This window comes from Agelaius phoeniceus, chromosome 5 (assembly GCF_051311805.1).
Source record: "Agelaius phoeniceus isolate bAgePho1 chromosome 5, bAgePho1.hap1, whole genome shotgun sequence".
NCBI classification, from domain to species: Eukaryota; Metazoa; Chordata; class Aves; order Passeriformes; family Icteridae; genus Agelaius; species Agelaius phoeniceus.
Window position 1 is genome coordinate 72237479 of NC_135269.1, and position 21314 is coordinate 72258792.

At 50.1% G+C, this 21314-nt stretch overlaps 1 protein-coding gene across 3 annotated transcripts in view; it reads left to right on the forward strand.

Moving 5' to 3' along the window:
* Window positions 1-17508, forward strand: part of LOC129119670 (uncharacterized) — a 110202-nt gene extending 92694 nt beyond the window's left edge. The window contains exons 73-85 of one of the 3 annotated variants that reach the window (XM_077179286.1): window positions 877-930; window positions 1188-1241; window positions 2436-2498; window positions 2926-2988; window positions 4129-4245; window positions 7417-7494; window positions 8717-8770; window positions 10590-10638; window positions 11430-11468; window positions 11925-12089; window positions 14670-14726; window positions 16506-16676; window positions 17193-17508. In XM_077179286.1, the coding sequence (XP_077035401.1) occupies window positions 877-930; window positions 1188-1241; window positions 2436-2498; window positions 2926-2988; window positions 4129-4245; window positions 7417-7494; window positions 8717-8770; window positions 10590-10638; window positions 11430-11468; window positions 11925-12089; window positions 14670-14726; window positions 16506-16676; window positions 17193-17263 (1035 nt within the window). In that variant the 3' untranslated portion in view covers window positions 17264-17508. Of the gene's footprint in view, window positions 1-876; window positions 931-1187; window positions 1242-2435; window positions 2499-2925; window positions 2989-4128; window positions 4246-7416; window positions 7495-7588; window positions 7771-8716; window positions 8771-10589; window positions 10639-11429; window positions 11469-11812; window positions 12090-14669; window positions 14727-16505; window positions 16677-17192 lie in introns of those variants that run through there. The other 2 variants (XM_077179287.1, XM_077179288.1) reach the window with 2 other exon arrangements.
* The last annotated feature ends 3806 nt before the right edge of the window (window positions 17509-21314 follow it).

The following is a 21314-nucleotide window of genomic DNA, read 5'->3' on the forward strand; positions in this document are numbered from 1 at the left end:
AATCCCACATTCCTGTCCCCTCCTTCCCAGACCCTACATTCCTTTTGGACCTTCCTGGATCCCACATTCCTGTCTGTGCTTTCCTGGATCCCACATTCCTTTTGGGCCTTCCTGGACCCCACATTCCTGTCTGCTCCTTCCCAAATCCCACATTCCTGTCTGCTCCTTCCCAAATCCTACATTCCTGTCCCCTCCTTCCCAGATCCCACACTCCTTTTGTGCCTTCCCAAATCCCACATTCCTTTTGGACTTTCCCAGATCCCACATTCCTGTCTGTGCTTTCCTGGATCCCACATTCCTTTTGGGCCTTCCTGGATCCCACATTCCTGTCTGCTCCTTCCTTCCCAGATCCCACACTCCTTTTGTGCCTTCCCAAATCCCACATTCCTGTCTATGCTATCCTGGATCCCACATTCCTGTCTGCTCCTTCCCAAATCCCACATTCCTGTCTCTGCCATCCTGGATCCCACATTCCTTTCCCTTCCCACCCCCTAAAGGCCTCAGGGCTTTCCTCAGGGTCTTTCCCAAATCCTGGAAAAGTCTCCAATGCACATCCTGGCCTGGTTTTTAGGACTTGTCCTCCTCCAGTTCCCAGCATGTCCATATCCCAAAATTTCTTACTTATCCCATGTTTCCCAGCCTGAGTTTTCCTCTGTTTCTTACCAATGCCCAAATTTCAATTCCCTTCACATCCCAAGTCCCTCCCTGCCTGGTGGAGAGCAGGAAGCCAAGGAATCCTTCACTAAATCCCTCATGGATTTCCTGGGATCAGCTCTCTCACCACAGGGAGGCTTCCAAAAAACTTCCAGCACGTGCTTGGGATTTTGACCCATTATTCCTGAAAATTCACCTCCTTTGTCCTTTTTTCCCATGTAGGGAGGGAAAGGTGACCCTGGGACCACTGGTGACACCGGGCAGAAAGGGACAAAGGTAGGACATGGATGAGATCCTGGGAAATCCCACTCCTTGGAGAGATGCCCAAAATCCCTGGGAACGTGGTGGAGCAGCTTTGGTTGGCACTGCATGGATCTGGGGTTGGAGAAAGTTTCTCCAGAGCTCCTTCCACCCTCAACCACTCCATGATCCTGGGAAATAAAGGCTGGGATGAGCAGGGATGGGGAAGGAGCTTCCAGCAGCCCCAGAATTCCTCCTCTGCCCTCATTCCCTGTGATCTCCTTAATTCCCAGGGCTTGCGGGGCCTTCCAGGCCGGATCGGCGCTCCCGGAGCCAAAGGTGCCAAGGTGAGCCAAGCCCAGCCAAGCCCAGCTTTCCACCCTGCTCCAGCTGCCCCATTCCCAAAACTGCTTCCTACCCATTCCCAGGAAAGCTTCATGCATGGAATCCTGAGGAATCCACCCCATTTCTGGGGGAAAATCCCTCCTGGAAGGCCTATGAGGAGCAGGGAATCGTGGATCAGGAAGCTTTAAGGATTGCAGGGAACTTAGGGATAATCTAGGGTTAAAAACTAAGCTAAACCCAGCCCAAATCCCTCCTGATCCGTGGCATGGAATCCTGAGGAATCCACCCCATTTTGGGCAGAAAATCCCTCCTGGAAGGCCTATGAAGAGTAGGGAATCACGGATTGGGAAGCTTTAAGGATTGCAGGGAATTTTGGGATAATCTAGGGTTAAAAACGAAACTAAACCCAGCCCAAATCCCTCCTGATCCGTGGCATGGAATCCTGAGGAATCCACCCCATTTTGGGCAGAAAATCCCTCTTGTAAGGCTTGTGAAGAGCAGGGAATCACGGATCGGGAAGCTTTAAGGATTGCAGGGAACTTTGGGATAATCTAGGGTTAAAAACGAAGCTAAACCCAGCCCAAATCCCTCCTGATCCGTGGCTTAGCAACGGCCTGGGCTCAGGTCTAAATTGGTGCCCGGCTCTTATCATCACCATTAGTTCCTTATCAGTAAACAACATCTAATGAGCCTTAATGGGCTTTTTATGGAGGGATTGGGAAGCTTGATAAGAGAAATGGGAGCTGTTGGTGGCAGAGGCAATGCTGTGGTTATTACTGTGGTTATAATAATTTTTTAAATTAATATTATTTTTATTATTGTTGTTATTAACATTTGGATTCATCAGCCCCGCTCCATTTGGTAACTGAATTTTTATCTGGGGAATTCCCCTCCTACTTCCCTCCAGGAGAGCTTGGAGTTGGGATAATTTCCAGTTTTAAGGATTTCCAGTTTTAAGGATTTCCAGTTTTAAGGATTCCCAATTATCTTGGTTAAGAGTTAAATTAGTGTTAGTTTGTTAATTTGTCTCATTTGTTACTAGTTAAATTTTAGTGATCTGAAATTTCTGGGCTGAGGTGAGATTTCATCTCGGTGTGTCATCCCTGGGTTATCCCTTTCCTTGCTTTTCCAGAGTTTTCCCAATGTTTTTGGGGCTCTTTGTCCTCACAGCCCCTCCACTGCTTTTCCATCCACAGGGAGAAGTTGGTAGTCCTGGAAAAGCAGGAATTCCAGGACTGAATGGACAGCATGGACCAAAGGTGAGGATCTGAACCACCCCAGAATCATGGAATGCTTTGGGAAGGGACATTAAAGGTCATCCCACAAGAGTTTTCCCAGAAGTTTTCCCAAATCCACCTCTGGAAAATGCCCATTTCTTCCAGAGGGCATAAATTGGGTTTTCCTGGATCTGTTCCCATAAATCAGCCTGGATTGGGTGAGGATTCTTGGATATTGGGATTGGGATCTTTACTCACCTCCTCAGCTGAGTTCATCCATCCCAATCCCGATGCTCCACAGGCTCTTTTCCATTTTAATGGGAATTTTCCCTCTCCTGGAATACCACCAGCGCCCAGACTGAGGTGACACTCAGTAAAAAACTCTAATCCAAGGAAAAACCAGTTAATTCCCAAAATCCCAGCCTTTCCAAGCCCACGTTAGCCATGATTTTACCTTGGCTCCTTCCAGGGCGAGCCAGGAGCCTCAGGGAGCGACGGCGCCTCGGGAATTCCTGGGGAGAAAGGAGAAAAGGTTGGTGCTGAGCATGCTGCCTTCTCCAAGGAATAAATCCCACATCCATCAGGTGCAGTTAACAAAATTTAACATTTTCCACATCACTGGTGCCCTTTCCAGAGGGGAAATGTCAACTGGCTGGAATGTTAGGGTTCCAGGGAATGCAGTTGGAAAAGGGCAGGAGAGAGAGGTCTCCTTAAATTCCCCTCTGTGCATGGATAAAATCCCAGGAGGAGCCAGTTTGGTGTGAGGAGAAGCCATCCAGAGGGGCTGGGATTCACTGGCAGAGTTATTCCATCACCATTCCCGGGTAAATCCCTGGGATGGAAGTGGATCAGGCTGTGGCCACCTTGGCATGGGAAATGGGAAAGGTCTCCAAGCAGATCCCGAGTTCTGTTCCCATCTCTTTGAGGAATTCCCACCTGGATCACTCCCCACCAATCCTCCTTCTCAGCATTCCTGCTTTATTCTTTAAAAAAAACCACACCTAAATTTGTGCTTTTCTATAGGGGGAAAAAAAACGGGATTTCTGTTAAAACAGTAAATTTTTAAGGAGGGGAAAAAAACCAAACGAACTTTCAGCAGCCTCCATCAAATCTCTTGGCATTTTCCAGCCCCTCAGGCCCTTCCCGCATTCCAGTCTCCAATGGATTTGGGATCTTAAAGGATTTTATTGACAACAAATCTGTTTCCCATTCCCTGATGGCCGAGCCACCTCTTGAAGTCTCTGGTTGGTGGCCTGGAGATCATTCCCAGGGAATTGTCATTCCCGTCCTCTCCTGGCCTTCTGCTCTCCCACGGATTTGTTTTCCACCACTGCTGGGTGTTGGATTTTTCCTTCTGCTGGGTTTCATGGGAATATTTTCTGTTCCAGCAGCTCTGGGAGAAAGCTCAGTAGTGAAGGTGAAATTTATAGGTTTGGGATCTTCCTCTTTCCTCATTTTTCCCAGGGTTCTGTTTAGGTGAGCTGGGAATTTAGGGATTCCAGGGAGCAGTTGGATGGAAAATCCAAGTCACCAAGCACCTTCTGGACTAGGAAAGGTGGAAAGCAGAGCTCCCACACCAAGGAATGTGGGAGGTGTTTCCATATTCCCAATGGCATGGAAGGGTTTGGCTGAGGTGTGGCTGCCCCATCCCTAAAACCCCTGTGATTCCCAGGGAGCCAAGGGAGTTCCTGGGCTGGGAGGATTCAAGGGACAAGCGGGATGGCCTGGGAAGCCTGGAGGGGCCGGAGCAGCTGGACCTCGAGGGCCACAGGGGGAGCCAGGCCCACAGGTGAGCAGCAGATCCCGAATCCCACGGGAATCCCATCAGGTCCTGAATCCCACAGATCCTGAATTCCACAGGTCCTCAATCCCAGCACGTCCTGAATCCCACAGGTCCCGAATCCCAGCAGGTCCCAAATCCCAGCAGGTCCTGAGTCCCACAGGAATCCCACAGAAATCCCACAGGTCCCGAATTCCAGCAGGTCCTGAATCTCACAGGGCCTCAATCCCAGCAGGTCCTGAATCCCACAGGAGTCCCACAGGTCTTCACAGGTCCTGAATCCCACAGGAATCCCAGTGGGTCCTGAATCCCAGCAGGTCCCAAATCCCACAAGTCCTGAATCCCACAGATCCTGGATCCAACAGGAATCCCAGCAGGGCCTGAATCCCACAGGATTCACAGATCCTGAACTCCACAGGTCCTGAATCCCACAGGAATCCCAGCAGGTCCCAAATCCCAGTAGTTCCCAAATGCCAGTGATCCTAAATCCCACAAGTCCTGAATTCCAGCAGGCCCTGAATCCCACAGATCCCAAATACCCCGGGAATCCCAGCAGGTCCTGAATCCCACAGAAATCCCACAGATCCTGAACTCCACAGGTCCTGAATCCCACAGGAATCCCACAGGTCCTGAATCCCACAGGATTCACAGATCCTGAACTCCACAGGTCCTGAATCCCACAGGAATCCCAGCAGGTCCCAAATCCCAGTCGGTCCCAAATGCCAGTGATCCTGAATTCCAGCAGGCCCTGAATCCCACAGATCCCAAATACCACGGAAATCCCAGCAGGTCCTGAATCCCACAGAAATCCCACAGATCCTGAACTCCACAGGTCCTGAATCCCACAGGAATCCCAGTGGGTCCTGAATCCCAGTGAGTCCTGAATCCCACAGGAATCCCAGTGGGTCCTGAATCCCAGTGGGTCCTGAATCCCACAGGAATCCCAGCAGGTCTCAAATCCCAGTAGGTCCCAAATGCCAGTGATCCTGAATCCCAGCTGGTCCTGAATCCCACAGATCCCAAATCCCATGGGAATCCAAGCAGGTCCTGAATCCCATGGGAATCCCACAGGTCCTGAATCCCACAGGAATCCCAGTGGGTCCTAAATCCCAGCAGATCCTGAATCCCACAGGAATCCCAGCTGGTCCTGAATCCCACAATGCCAGTGATCCTGAATTCCAGCAGGCCCTGAATCCCACAGAAATCCCACAGGTCCTGAACTCCACAGGTCCTGAATCCCACAGGAATCCCGCAGATCCCAAATCCCACAGGGATCCACTCCTGGACACCCTCATGTGCATGAACACCCCTGAAGTGTCCCCATGTCCCCGTGTCCCTGCTCTCCCAAGCTCTCCCACATTCCCTTTTCCCGCGGGATCCTGATCCACGGATTCCCTCTCCCAGTTCCTTTCCCTCTGGACATTTTCCCTCCCGTCTCCTCCCCTCCTTTCCCTCTCTCCAGGGGAAGATCTGACCTCTCCATGGAGAGATAATTCCAAGTGATCAGGACACCAAGTGGTTCATTATCCCAGGATCAGGATGCCAGGGGTTGGGAAGGAGCCGCTGGCTCTCAGCTCCCGTTTTTAATGAATATTTTTGCATTCCAGCCACGCTGGGCACCTTTAGAAATGCAGGGAAAAAAAATCCTGGGAAATGAGATGTTAATTCCATCGATGAGCAGGATCACCTTGCCCTGGAAGTTTTCTTGAGACAGCTCTGAGAAATAAATAACTTTCCAAAGTGAAAAAAAAGATGGAAATGAAAATTCCCTTTGTGGTTTTGCTGGGAGAGTTTCAGGCTTGGATTAAAGAACACAAAAATTACCTGGATGATCCAAGAATCAAAGAAAAATTGGAATAAAATAACCTGGAAAACCAAGTTTTATCCTGCTTGAATCCTGGCAATAATTTGGATTTTAGAGGATGGAAGCTGGGACAATTCCCAATTTTCTGGGAAAATCTAAGTCTGGATCTCATCAGATCCACTCTCCTGGATCTCCAAGTTCTCCTGGTCCTGCAGATCTTTGCAGGAATTCTGATGTGGATGGGTCCCTAAAAAATCTCAATTCCATCTCATTCCAGCAGAATTTTCCCACTTTTTTTTCCCAAGCTGATATCCACTGACAACTCCTACACCACATCAGCTCCATCGGGATCAAATATTAGCAGGATTTTGGCAAATTCCACATGAAAAACAATTTTTAAATTAATTATGTAATTAAAAACTACGATATCAATATCAGGAACAGGAGATGTTGATCAGAGCACGAGGCTGCTCTTCAGAAAGCCAAAAATATGTGATCCTATGGAATTCCCCCCCAAAAAAGGGGATTTAGGGCAAGAAGAAGGATGCAGGGCAGAAAGGATAAGCAAGGAACTCAACCCACATCCAGAAATTCCCAATAATTATTTTTGTTTGTGGCACCAAATCTCCCTAATCAACTCCTTTATCACAAAATCAACTTTAAAATAACTCCTAAATATTTCTCTTATTTTTCCCCCAAAGACACTTGGATTTTCTCCCTGCTAATTTGCCTTTTTGGAAGCTGAATTTTACCTGGAAAACACCTCTGGAAATTGGCATCTTCCTTAAAGATAAGAGCTTCAAGTCACTGCATAAAGATGCTGGAAGTGTGACAGGGATCTTTAAAAGGAATTTTGAAGGGTGGTTATAGGAAGAAGGTAGGAAGAAGGTGGGAAAAGGTCCTTCCAGAACAATAAAATATGGATTAAATCCCGCTCCAGCCCATGGAAACAAAATTATTCTTTCTTCTCTTGCTCCCCAGGCTGTGCCTTGCCATGAAAAATAAATCAAAGGAGTCACAGGAGGGAGGAGGGAGCCGAAAGTACAAGATTCCCTCATGGATATTTAAAAAGGCTGGAATTTTTGATGTTATTAGCGAGCCCAGAAAAGCCTGTCTGGGATAATAAATGACTTTTTTTTTTTTTGGACACTGATTAAAGAGAGGCTGTGAGGTGCCACTCTTTCCACCCACACTGCTCCTTGGCTTCTCCTGGAATTAAAGGAGAAGCTCCAGGAATGGCTTGCGGGGTTGGGAGAGAGGGGAAAAAATTCCAGATTCCCATCCCAGATTGGATTTTAGGGGGAAAATCCCAAAAAAAAAAAAAAAAGTGGGATATCTCTGGAAGTGCTGACAGAACCTCTCCTTTTCCTCTCCAGGGTCCACCAGGGAAAAGAGGGAGATCCCAGCTCTGCCTCCAGGGACCCCCGGGCATGGATGGGCCAAAAGGAGAAGCGGTCAGTATGGGAATGATCCAGTGGGGTTCCCAAAATTCCAAACTGGGGTTGGATGAACCTTGGAACTTCCAGGTTTCATTTCTCGGCTCTCCAGATTTTCCAACAAGAGCAGAGCCATTGGAATCCCGAATTCCAGGCGCTGGGCATGGGCAGTGCTGCCCAAATTCCTGCCTGGAGGTGTCTCCAGCTGGGGGGAATATTCCTCTGGGAAAACAACAAACTTTGGATCAGCACATCCCCGAGGCTGAGCAGGAATGAGCCAATAATCACTGCAGGGTAATTAATGCATAATTAACGCTCAGCAGAGAATTCCAACGAGAGCTTTGGATCCCAGCCAGTTTGGGGTCAGTCCCTACACCCTGCAAACCCCAATGTCCCAAGGGATTTTAGGGTCAGGAGTGGCACTGCTGTAACTCCATGTGCTGCTGGTGGATAATGTGATTTTTCCTGGCACTGGAAGTGAGCATGGATTGAGAAAAATGATCCTTCCGGCTTTAATTGGGATCATCCTTCTTGTGCTCCTTGTCCTTTAATATTTTGAAGCACCCTTAATCCACAAATCCAGTTTCCAGCAGTTCTGAGCGGAAAATTTGTCAGGGTGTTTTTATCCCTTGTTGACAAAGCTCAACATCTCCTGGTTTTTCCATCTTTCCAGCACTGGAACTGCAGCTCCAGTTTCAAACCTTCTGCTTGAGCTGATTCCCAAAGATTCTGTGCAGGCCAGACCCTCTCCATGTATCCACCTCTTCCAGATGGAAAACAAACCTGACTTGATCCATGGATTTCATCTCCCAGCTCATTTCCCTCTGGAGATTTTCCCTCCCCTTTCCTCCCCTCCTTTCTCATCTCTTCAGGGGAAGATTTGACCTCTCCATGGAGAGATAATTGCAAGTGATCAGGACATCAAGTTGTTAATTATCCCAGGATCAGGATGCCAAGGCTTGGGAAACAGCTGCTGGCTCTCAGCTCCTGTTTTTTAATGAATATTGTTGTGATGGAGCAGAGCTCCCAAAAAATCTGGGATGATCTGACGGGCACGTGGATGAGGCCGTGCCTGTCAGCCCACTGAGCCTCCCGCAGATATCCCTAAAATTTACAGGAAAACACGCGAGGCTTTTTACCCATCTCCCTTTGGAGCTGTCATCCCTGAGGAGCACTTATCCCCAGAGCATTCCATGGACAATCTCCAGTGATGTGATAATGATCCAAGTGTTTTTAACAGGGGGAAAATGGTCCCGCCGGGCAGAAAGGAGCCAAGGGAGAGCCGGGCCTTTCCGTGAGTGATTTCTCCCGGGATCGTTTCCCATTTCGGGGGGAAAATGGAGAAAATCGGCCAAACAGCCCCAAGAAGAGGCCGAGGGGAGGAGGGAAATGCTGAGAAAGGGATTTGCTCTGGGAATATCTGGGAAATGAGGCTGTGGGTGTTACCCAGGGGTGGCAGAGCAGGAGCAGAGCTGGGCTCTACAAAGCCAAGCCCAAAGTGCCAGGCAGATTTTTCCTCCCCCATCTTTGCCAGGACTCCCAGCTCCTGATTGTCCAACAGGGCTGGTGCTCCAGGGCTGATCCAAGCAAAGGAAAAACAGGAAATGTGCCCCATTTTCAAAGCCTTTAGGGAAAAGCTGCTGCCCTGGGCTTCCAAATCCTGAGGAAGAAGGAGGGTTTGAGCCACAGGGATCAGGACGAAATTCCTGTGGCAGCTCCCTCCACCCCGGATTTTGTGCCACTTGATTGACCCGAGACAATATTTCCATTTTCTCAGAGTGTGGATTAATTTTCCAAGCAGGATTAATTTTAGCAGGGAAAGGATCTCCCTAAATTTGGGCTGCTGAAAATTCCAGCTCCCTACATGGGAAAATGCCCCAAAATTTGGAACCCCATGAAGGATGAGAGGTGATGAGCCCAGGAAGTCCAGCAGGACATCGACCATCCCACAGGGAAGATTCCCAAAGGGATCAGTGGCTGTTGGCTGTGCCAGGGATGAAGGATGGGCTCCAAATCCATGAGATTGGATGTCTCGTTCCGTGGGGAACAGTGTTGGCTGGGACAGAAGCAGAGAAAGCAGGAGGAGGTGCAGCTCCAAATGATCAGATGTGGTTCCACTTTCCCAAGGAGCAGTCCTGGAGGATAATTTGGATGCAGGTGGCTCCGTGGCTTTCCAGAGCTCAGGGAAGTTTGGGAGATTGTGGCTTTGGGGACAATGCCAGGAGGGTGGGGACACTCAGCCCAGGCTTGAGGGGTGACCAGGGTTTTTACAGACCCTTCCAGTTTGGGACATGGAATGATCTGGGATGGAAGAGCCCTTAAAAACCTTCCAATTCCAAGGCAGGGATTCCAGCAGAGAGCTGGACTCGATGGTCTTTATTGATCCCTTCCAGTTTGGGACATGCAATGGTTTGGGATGGAAGAGGCCTTAAAAATCACCCACTCCTTGGAAAGCCAGCCTGGGTTTGAGGTGTGACTTGCTTTGGGGTCCCATTCCTCGCGGCCAGAGGAGCTGGCTGCAGGAAAACCAGGAATTCCCAAAGGGAATGAGCCACAAATCTTGGGTGGAGCTTCCCGTGACACCAAATCTCCAATCTCATTGCACCCCAAATGAGGCGGCTCCACCTCGGTGGGACAACGTCAGGAGGGTGGGGACACTCCTTGGACAGCCAGCCCAGGTTTGAGGGGTGACTTGGGTTGGGATCCCATTCCTCATGGCCAGAGGAGCTGGCTGCAGGAAAACCAGGAATTTCCAGAGGGAATGAGGTGGAAATCTTGAACCAAGCTCCCTTGGTTTGACACCAAACCTCTGCTCTCATTGCACCCCAAATGAGGCGGCTCCACATCAGTGGGACAATGCCAGAAGGGTGGGGACACTCCTTGGAAAGCCAGCCCAGGTTTGAGGTGTGACTTGGGTCACATTCATGGCCAAAGGAGCTGCAGGAAAACCAGGAATTTCCAGAGAAAATGAGGTGTAAATCTTGAACCATGACACCAAATCTCTGCTCTTGTTGCACCCCAAACGAGGCGGCTCCACCTCGGTGGGACAAGCAGGGAGATGGTGCCAGGGCTGGAATTCATCCCTAAATTCCATTTTTCCCACTCTGGCACAGGAGGAAGAGGTGAAGGAAGTGCTGAGGAGCGAAATGAGAGGGATTTGTGGTGAGTTGGCCCCGTGGTGACCCTGCCAGCAGCTAAATTGGAGCCATTTCCGCGCCAGCACGCGTCCAAATGTCACCCTCAGCAGCAGGTGGAGCTGGGGCCCCTCTCCAGGAGTCTGGAATTCCAGGCCCTGCAGATTCCTGACCTCCTGAAATTCTCCATTTTTATCCCTTAACAACCTCCCCCCTTCCCATTTGGTTTTGTCAGCGAATCTTCGCCCCATTTCCTTGTGGATTGGGAAGGTGCTGGGTCACTTGGAGGTCACTGGACCTTTTAATTCCCAGTTTTCTGTGGCATTCCTTGGCACACAGAATTCTCTGTTCTCACAGGGAATAACTGCCACCAGCACCACCAAAAAAAAAAAAAAAAACAAAAAGAAACCCCCCAAAAATCCCAGAAACACCAAACAAACAAACAAAAAATACCCACAAAAAAAAAAGAAAAAAAAAAAAAAGAAAACACCAACCAAAAAAAAAATCCCACAAAATTTGGGTTTTATCCCAAAATCCCAACACTGAAAGGTTTTGGGGATTTGCTTTCCTTGCCCTGAAGAAATCCATTTATTTGAGATCTAGCAGAACCTTCCTGCCCCATTCCCAGGGCTTTCCCCATGGACATGGAAGATTTTTAGGTTCACCACCACTGGAGTTATTAGGAAGCATTTGAGTCCTTGAAAAAGAGGGGAAAGGGATGAAAAATAACCCATAAAAATAATTATTTCCTTGGAAAATCTTATTTATGTTGGGGAAAAATGTAGCAAACAAACTCATCCCTGTCTCTTTGGTCTGCAGGTTGTGGAGGTGAGTTGGGAAGGATGTCCATGGAAAAGGGTAAGGCTGGGAATTCATGCAGGAAAGGATCTTCTCCTTGCCCCAGATCACCCCAAAACTGTGAAAAGTTGTTTTTAGGAATAAATGGGGTTTTTTTCCGGGGTTCGGTGCAGAAAATGTTGGATCGCCAACAGCTTTTGGATCCTGGTTTGAGGGGGATGGGTCTTCCTGAGAGGAATCTGAGGGATCAGAGGGACACCTGGAAGTCTCCTGTTTTCACCCTCTCCTCCAGGACCTGCTCCAATCCCTCCCTGACTCCCAGCTTGTAAAGCTGAGCCCACAGAAATCCCAATCCCTGCCCACAAAATTCCGGGATTGCTCCACCATCCCAAACCGTTCCCCAGGATCGACTCCAGGACTCATGGAGTCCTCAAATCCAATGGCCCACGGAGCCTGGAGAGCTGATCTGCCCAGCCCAAAGCATCACATTCATCCTCAGTGACCCTCAACCCACAGGTCTGGAAGTGGCTGAAGTCCACAGGCGACTCCAAGGGTATTCCCAGCCTCAGGAATACGGCGGGAATGGTGGAAATTGGGAAGAAAATCTTGGCACAACTCACGGCAAGACCACGTGGGAGACTCTGGTGAAGCCCTTCATGGAGCCACCTCCACTCCTTGCAGGTGAGTTCAGCCTCCTCCTTCCCATCTTCCCAACCATGGAATGAATCCTCTGGAGTGTTCCATGATAAATCCTCTTCCCTGGAATTGGGCAGGAATGAGGCAGGGATGGGATTCCCAGTGAGGGCTCCCACACACTTGGAAGTGACATGAGCCCATGCCCCTGGAAGTGAGGAAAACCTAAATATCCGTGGGATCAGTGGTGATCCCAGCCTTCCAAAGGGCTCCTTTTAAAAAGCTGGGAGGAGGCAGCCGTTTCCAGGCTGATTTTGTCCCACTTTTCCCACCACATCCTTGGCAAATTCCATTAAAATTTCCAGCCAGGCAGAAATGGCATCTCTGAGACCAAACATTCATCCCAGACTATTCCTGTCCAGGGCATTGTGAACGTTGTAATAAAGGATAAAACCACAGCTTAAAAACATGGAAAAACGTGTTTTCCATGAGCTTTTCCTCATGGAAAAACAACTGGATCTGTTCCTGTTAGTGTTTTCCAAGAGGGAAGGGCCCTGGGAGAGCCAGATCTGCTCCTAGAGCAGGGCAAGAGCCACCCATGGACCTCCTGATCTCCTCACCAGGGCTTGGAATTCCATCTGGATTGGTGGGACAGAGGGAAAACAGGACAGGGGGAAACTGAGGGATTGTGGGGGAATTTGTGGCAGGATTCCTCGTACTTGGGGCTCAAAATCCAAACTTCAGGACAGGATTAAAGAGGAGGGAGAGTTTGGGATCATTTCTTGTAATCCAGCAGATGAAGATGCTCAGATTTTGTCGCCAGGACGAAGAGGAGGAGGAGGAGGGTTGGGTACAATGGATGGCACAGCTGGAGAAATAATTCAAAATAAATTTAAAATTCCATTGCACTGGGCAAGACACCCCAGAGCTGTCACCCTTACACCCCAAAATCAGCTGTGGTGTTGTCCTGCAGTTTACAGGTGTGGGGGTTTGTTATGGGATTCAAGTGTGAAGTTCTTGGGGAATTTCTTCCAAATTAGGAGGATGGAGCAGTGGAATGCTTTTCCAGCCTGGGGGTTTGGGGTTTAATTAAATTTGATCAAGCACTGCCATTAAATCCTCTTGGTCACCCCAAAAATATCCTCTAAGGGACGCTCCAAATTCCAGTCTAAGAGGGAGCTGGACTCCACGATCCTTCCAACACCTTCCAGTTTGGGACATGGAATGGTTTGGGATGGAAGGGACCTCAAAAATCATCCAATTCCAAGGCAGGGATTCCAACAGAAAGTTGGACTCAATGGTCTTTATTGATCCCTTCCTGTTTGGGACATGGAATGGTTGGGGATGGAAAGAACCTTAAAAATCATCCAATTCCAAGGCAGGGAGTCCAAGAGAGATTTGGATTCCAGGGTTTTTACAGGCCCTTCAAATTTAGGACATAGAACGGTTTGGGATAGCCTTGAAAATCATCCAGTTCCAGGCCAAGGGGTCCAACAGAGATTTGGATTCCAGGATTTTTACAGCCCCCTTTCCAACTCAAGGCATGGAACAGTTTGGGTTGGAAGGGGCCTTAAAAATCGTCCAGTTCCAAGGCAGGGGAGTCCAACAGTGATTTGGGTTCCGGGTTTTTACAGACCCTTCAAATTTAGGACATGGAACAGGTTGGGATGGAAGGGGCCTTAAAAGTCATCCAATTCCAAGGCAGGGATTCCAACAGAAAGTTGGACTCAATGGTCTTTATTGATCCCTTCCAATTTGAGACGTGGAATCGTTTGGGATGGAAGAGGCCTTCAGAATCATCCGAGGGGTCCAACAGAGATTTGGATTCCAGGATTTTTACAGCCCCCTTTCCATCCTGAGGCATGGAACAGTTTGGGTTGGAAGGGGCCTTAAGGATCATCCAATTCCAAGCTCGTATTCTACAATTCCACGATTCCCCAGGATAGAGAGCTTTGGGAAGAGCTTTGGGAAGGGTTTTAACTCAAACTCATGGATGGTGGCCCCATGTAAGGGATGAACACATCCCAAAAAACCCAGCCAAGCCTAGAACCAAACCCAACCCCAGCATTCCCCACTCCGGGCTCTCTCCCGACGTCTGTGCCGGACGTCAGAGTCTCCCATCTGGATCTAAACTCGATTTACACCGCGGCAGCGCTGGGATCAGATGGATGGGACGTTCCAGGTGTTATTGAATCACGGCGGCAGCCAACAATCCCATTACAAGCCGGGGCTGAGGCAGGAGGGCTCATAAATCCCTCGGCTAAGTGACGAGGCTCCAGACGCTAACAGGATTCTGCGGCCGGAGCGTTATTGCCGCCAGATTCCAATCGCTCCCGGCTTTTCCCAGCCTCCCCAGCTCCAGCCTGACATTTATCTCCTGCAAACAACCACCAACACCTCCCATCCTCCCTGACGAACGCCCAACCTTTCCCACGGAGCTGTTTAACACCATTAGGGCGGTTTTATTGCCGCCGGTCCCTCGCTGCCCGCGGCCGGTTGCTCCGTGACATTTATTAGGAGGACTCGTTAGCCACGGAAGGCTCCGAGGAGCTTTATTTAAATGAGGGATAATTTGTTTGCGCGCCCTCGTTCCGTGTGATTTCCTTGGTTTTTTCATCCCCCCCGCAGCCCCGGCGCGGCAGACGGCGGGAGCCTCTCGGGGAGAAGCCGACAGCCAATTACCAGGTGAAAAGCTGGGAATTAAGTGGCATTTTGGGAAGTCACTTCCCAGGTGGGAAGGGCTGCTCGGCCTTGGGATCAAGGGATGTGGCACGGAAGGAGTTACACAAAGTTAAAACTCAGTTTGGGCTTGGCTTAAAGCAGCTTGGCTTAAAGCAGGGGTGTTGAGCTGGTGGTGAAGGAACTGGAGGGGGTTTTGATCCAGAAAAACACACTGGGAGGATCCTCCTGGAATCCCCTGAATGCAAACATTCCTGTGAAAATATCCCACCCGGAATCCAGGGTTTAACCATCCCTTTGGAAAGGTCAGGGGCCTCCATGGCGGGAATCACAGGGATGGAGCAACACAGAGTTTATCCCACTCCGGGAATCCAGGGCTGGATGCGCCCTTTGTCCCCTCTGGGAATCCACTCCTGGATATCCCCATTTTTCCATTCTGGGAATCCACTGCAGGATAATCCCATTTTTCCACACTGGGAATCCGCTCTAATTCCCTCCTTTGTTTATTATGGGAATCCACTCCTGGATATCCCCATTTTTCCACACTGGGAATCCACTGCTGGATTCCCTCCTTTGTCCCCTCTGGGAATCCACTCCTGAATATCCCCATTTTTCCACTCTGGGAATCCAGTGCTGGATGTGCTCTTTGTCCCCTTTGGGAATCCAGTGCTGGATTCCCTCCTTTGTTGATTATGGGAATCCACTCCTGAATATCCCCATTTTTCCACTCTGGGAATCCAGTGCTGGATTCCCTCCTTTGTTTATGATGGGAATCCACTCCTGAATATCCCCATTTTTCCACACTGGGAATCCAGTGCTGGATTCCCTCCTTTGTTGATTATGGGAATCCACTCCTGGATATTCCCATTTTTCCATTCCGGGAATCCAGTGCTGGATTCCCTCCTTTGTCCCCTCTGGGATCCAGCCCAGGGTGGGTGTGGGGTGTTTTCCAGAGCAAATCCAACCCATGGATAGTTATGGGGATATTTTCTGAGGTGTGGCCTTTTCCCACCTGGATCCAGCCTGTGGGGAATGTGGGGCGTTTTCCCAAGTAGATCCAACCCCTGGCAGGGTGTGGGGGTGTTTTCCCATCTGGATCCAGCCCCTGGGTGGGTGTGGGGACGTTTTCCCACATGGATCCAACCCTTGGATGGTTTTGGGGTGTTTCCCAGGGAGAATCCAACCCCTGGCAGGGTGTTGGGGGTGTTTTCCCACCTGGATGCAACCCATGGGGAATGTGGGGTGTTTTCCCACCCAAATCCAACCTGTGGGGTGGGTGTGGTGGTGTTTTCCCACCTGGAGCCAACCCACGGGGAATGTGGGACCAGGCAGGAATGAAGTCCAGATCCAATCCATGGGAATTGTGAGGTGCTTTCCCACCTGGGATCCATCCCATGGGGAATTGTGGGGTGTTTTCCCACTGGGATCCAACCTGTGGGAATTGTGGGGGTGTTTTCCCACCTGGATTCAAGCCGTGGGGAATGTGGGACCGGGCAGGAATGAAGCCCAGATCCAACCCATGGGAATTGTGGGGTGTTTTCCCACACAGATACAAACCATGGGGAATTGTGGGGTGTTTCCCAGAGAGAATCCAACCCCTGGCAGGGTATGGGCTATTTTCCAACCTGGATGCAACCCGTGGGGAACTGTGGGGTGTTTTCCCACTGGGATGCAACCCGTGGGGAACTGTGGGGTGTTTTCCCACTGGGATCCAGCTCCTGGGAACTGTGGGGTGTTTTCCCACTGGGATCCAGCTCCTGGGAACTGTGGGGTGTTTTCCTGCAGCCCGGTGCCTGCAGCCCATGGATGAGGGCTCCTGCCATCACCATTCCTTGCTCTGGTACTTCCACGTCCCCACCAGCTCCTGCAGGCCCTTCCTGTTCGGGGGCTGCCGAGGGAACAGCAACCGCTTCCCATCCCGGCGGGAATGCCAGCGCCGCTGCCAGGGCCCCCCAGGTGAGCCTGGGCCCTCCAGATTCCCCCCTCCTCCAGCCAGGAGCGAGGCCAGAGCAGGAAAACCCACCCAGGGCCTGCCCACTCCCGCTCCCCGAAGGCGGAAGCGCCAGGAAGCCACGGGGTTTTCTTCCCTTCCCCATTCCCAGATCATTCCCAGGAACTCCTGGACGTCGCCCTGGGTTAATTCCATGGGTGGGATGGGCATGGATCCACCTGGACACCAGGTCCTGATGTTATGGACACCTTTTGTATTTTCCAAGGACTAGAATTTTGCAGGAATTTGGGGATTTGTGCCCTCAGAACCCTTTGGAATGTTCCATCCAAGCTCACTCTGACATCTCCAGGCAGAACCCGAAGTCTAACCCAGACCAGTTTAGGTCTGGATTAACAGCCAGGGCTGGGGTCTCACCCCATCCAGGGGTTCAATGGGAAAATCCCCTGGAAGCACAGTTTGGCTCCCATTGCCGGATCCAGGGGGTTTGGGATCCATTTGTGTGGATTTTCCCTCATTTCCAGGTCATCCCAGGGAAAATGGGGCCTGGCAAGAATGCAAACCCTGCTCCAAGCAGGGCAGGAGCTGGGACTGATCCCAGCTTTCCAAGGAAAATATTCCTCTCTGGGAATTCCTTCTGCCCGGAGACCTTTGGGAAAAAAAATCCATAAATTCTCCACAATCCATTAAAAAAAAATCTCTGGTGAGGTTCATCTGCTCTGGGTTTGAGGAAAACTTTAAAAAGAGAGAGGAATTAAAGGCTCAGATCCATAATTTTGGGAATCACTCCAAGGGCTGGAAATCCAGGCCCAGCAGCACCAGGAAATGAGTGAAGTTCCTCCTGCCCAATTTTTTTTTCCAGGGAATTCCCTGGATTTTATTTTTTTTTTTCCCCATTCCCTGGAAATTTTTTTCCAGGGAATTTGCTTTAGGAGCCACTGGGAACTTCACGAAGCAGCTGAAGGTATCTCTAGCATGGTCTGTGGGAAGAAACCAGCACTGGGAATGGGATTAATCCCAATCCAGGACAGATCCCTGAGTCCTCCACGTGCCCATTTTTCCTGGCTGATCCTAAACAGAGCCAGGATCCAGCCAGGATTGGGACATTTGCTTTTTGTGGATGTGGGATGGGACAATCCCGTGGTGCCAGGGACCTCCCGAGCCGCTGTGAGCCTGGGAATTCCAAGAGGGAGCCCAAACTGCAGCCAACATTCCCATTGTTTCCCTCCTTTTCCCAAACCAGGCAGAGGGAGATGAGCAGCTCCAAGTGCTTCATTTAAATCCAACGGGATTGGGAGGAGTCACTCCAACACCTCTGGGATGGACAAGGAAAACAAACACTAAAATGTTGGGAAAAAAGAAAAAAACTGGAATTATGGACATTATGGGATGAGGAGAGGGAAACCTCTGGATGCTCAGGAAAAGGAGGATGGGAAGGGCAGAATTCCTGAGCCAAACCAGGTGGCACAAATTCCCAGGTTTTATTTTTGTAAAATAAACGTGTCTCGATGCCGTGGAATTCTGGATCACTCACATGGGAAGAGGGAAACCTTGGGAATGGCAGAGAAAGGTGGGAATATCCATTTTTCCAGCTGGATCAGGTGGAGCCCCATCCCTTTTGGCCTGGCCCTAAATTCCCTGGGGCCTTTAGGAATTTCCACCACCTCCTCCTCCACTTGGGAATTCCCTGGGCAGGTTAAAAAGGAACCATCCACAATCTCCAAGAAAAAAAACAGGGATCCAAGCCAGGCTTCTCCCTAAAAAATGCCACTTCCAATTCCTTGAGGAGCTTGGAGCTGCAGCGTGTGGAAATCCAGTAAGAGGGATCCCAAATCCCTGGATTTTGGTCCCATGGAGACACGGACACAGCTGAGAGGGGTCCTGCTCTATGGGACAATCCCTGGGAAAGTTTACAGGATTTCCAGTGGGAAAACAGGGATTTATTAAAAGTTTTCCATGTAATTTGGTAAAACTGAGCTCAGATTTCCCAGGTTTCAGCATTCCCAGATTTCAGATTTCCCAGGATTCGGGGCTGGCTCTTTGCTCCTGGTAGCACAGGTAGGAAAAGGATTCTCCTCAATCCCAAAATCCCAGGATTTCCAATGGGAAAACAGGGATTTAGTAAAAGTTTTCCATGTAATTTGGTAAGACTGAGCTCAGATTTCCAAGTTTTTTCAGCATTCCCAGATTTCATATTTCCCAGGGCTGGCCCTTTGCTCCTGGAAGCACAGGTAGGAAAAGGATTCTCCTCATTCCCAGAATCCCAGGATTTTCCTCACCCACAATGTCCCAGGCACTGAGGAGGGAGGAGCAGAGATCTGGGGACTTTTCTTCCTTTTCCTCCCCCAAAAAAATGAAAAACGTGGAATTTTGGGAATTTTGTAAGCTTTAGTAAGGAGCCGTTTCCAGAGTGACAATTCCAGCCTCTCCTCCCAAAATCCTGGTCTGTCCTGAGATGTCCTTGGGCAGGAAAAACATTCCAGAAAAATATTTCCTGGGAGAAGAAACAAAACATTCCCAGTGGGAAAAGCGGCGTCGCCCGGAATTGAGGGATTGGGCTTTTCCACAGGGTTTGGGAACAAGTGGAATTCTGGGAAACATTCCCACATTTTCCCATTTTCCTGGTTTCCCTGAGTGAATTTTACCCAGGAATGCTGAAGGATGCTGATCTTGGGATGCTGCAGCCTCTGGAATCCAACATCCCAGGGAACAGGGAATGAGTGGAATTCCAGCCCCAAGGGAGCTGAGACCACACAGGAAAATAAAGGATTTGAAAAAATCGGGAAATCATCCCATTCCTAAATATTAAATGGGCAAAAATGATCAGGGAAACGGAGGCAGGAGGTTCCCTGGTTGGAAAAGCATGGAATGGTTTGGATTGAAGGGACTTTAAGGATCATCCAATTCCACCCCTGCCATGGCAGGGCCACCTCCCAGTGTCCCAGGCTGCTCCAGCCCCAGTGTCCAGCCTGGCCTTGGGCATTGCAGGGATGCAGGGGCAGCCCCAGCTGCTCTGGCAATCCCAGCCCAGCCAGGAATTCCTCATTGCCAAGATCCCATCCCTGGCTGCCCTCTGGCACTGGGAGCCATTCCCTGGGTGCTGTCCCTGCAGGCCTTGGCCCCAGCCCCTCTGCAGCTCTCCTGGAGCCCCTTCAGGCCCTGGAATGTGCTGGAAGCTCTCCCTGGAGCCTTCCCTTCTCCAGGGGAACATTCCCAGCTCTCCCAGCCTGGCATTGGATCCATCTCCTCTCCAAGACATTCATGGACCCAGGGCCTTCACTTGGAATCTCAGCAAACCATGAAGGGTCTCCCTTCCCTTCTCCTCTCTTTTCTCTCCCCATTTCCCATAAAAATCCCTCGGGATGGATTCTGAGTGTCCCAAATCCCAGAATCCCAGAGCAGTTTAGGTGGGAAGGGACCTCCAAGCTCATTCCAGGGACACCTCCCCTATCCCAGGGTGCTCCAATCCTTCCTTGGACATTGCAGGGATGCAGGGGCAGCCCCAGCTGCTCTGGCAATTCCAGCCCAGCCAGGAATTCCTCATTGCCAAGATCCCATCCATCCCTCCCCTATTCCAGTTTAAAGCCATTCCCTGTGTCCTATTGCTCCATACTAAAACCCCTCTTCCCTCCATTCCATTAAGGACAACAGCCTATTCAATCATTAAGTGCTCATTAAGAACTCAAAGTGGAATTTTCTCCCAAATCCAAGAGCAAAAATCCCTCATCCCCCCTATGAACCCCTTGGGAGGCTCTTCCCAACTCCTCTGGATGCTCCGGGACCAGGAGGCCAAATCCTTCTCCAGCCTTTAGGATTTGGGATTTGGAGCCAAAAGTTGGGAAGTTCTCACCGAGGCTGAGGAGACCCCAAGCAGCAGAAATTCCATGAAAATCCTTCTTAGGGCTGGGAATCCACGGGCCGGAGGCAGCAGGAGGGGAGGAATGGACCTGTGGGATTTGGGAGCCTGAGGACATTCCCTTCCTGTGTTGTTATTCCCAGAATTTTTTGGGACAATCCCTTCATTTTCCCTTTCCAGACCAGTGCCATCCCTAAAAATCAGACCTCACTTCCCTGGCTTTGGAATTTCTCGGCAGCTTTTGGCTCCAAATCCCAAATCCAAGCAAGATTTGGGCTCCTGGTCCTGGATCATCCAGAGGAGTTGGGAAGAGCCTCCCAAGGGAATGATTTGGCTCAAAACCTTCCACCAAAATCCACATTCCTGAGGGATCCAAGTGATTTAATCCAGGTTTGGAAGAGCCGGGAAGCGAAAACCGATATTTAGGCAGGCCTAAGGTTGAGTTCAGTGGATTAAACCCAGCTCAAATTCCCATCAGAGCTCGGGGAAGCTGAGAACTGGAATTTTTTTTTTAATCTTCCATGGATTAATCAAATGTTCCCTATGGATTTGCCATCCAGGTTTTGGCAGGGCCACGGCATTCCGGGAACGGAGCCTGGAGCTTCCCTGGAAATGTCAGGGCAGCCTAATCGAGTTCCTTGAAATTATCCTAGGCCAGGAGAGGGGGGAGAAGCTTCAGGCTTCCTGGTGGCTTTCCAGGCTCCCAAGCAGAAAATTCCTGAACATCCTTTGGAGAAAGGCCTTGGGAAAAGCCAAGCTGAGCAGTGGAAATGTGGGATTCAAAGCGCGC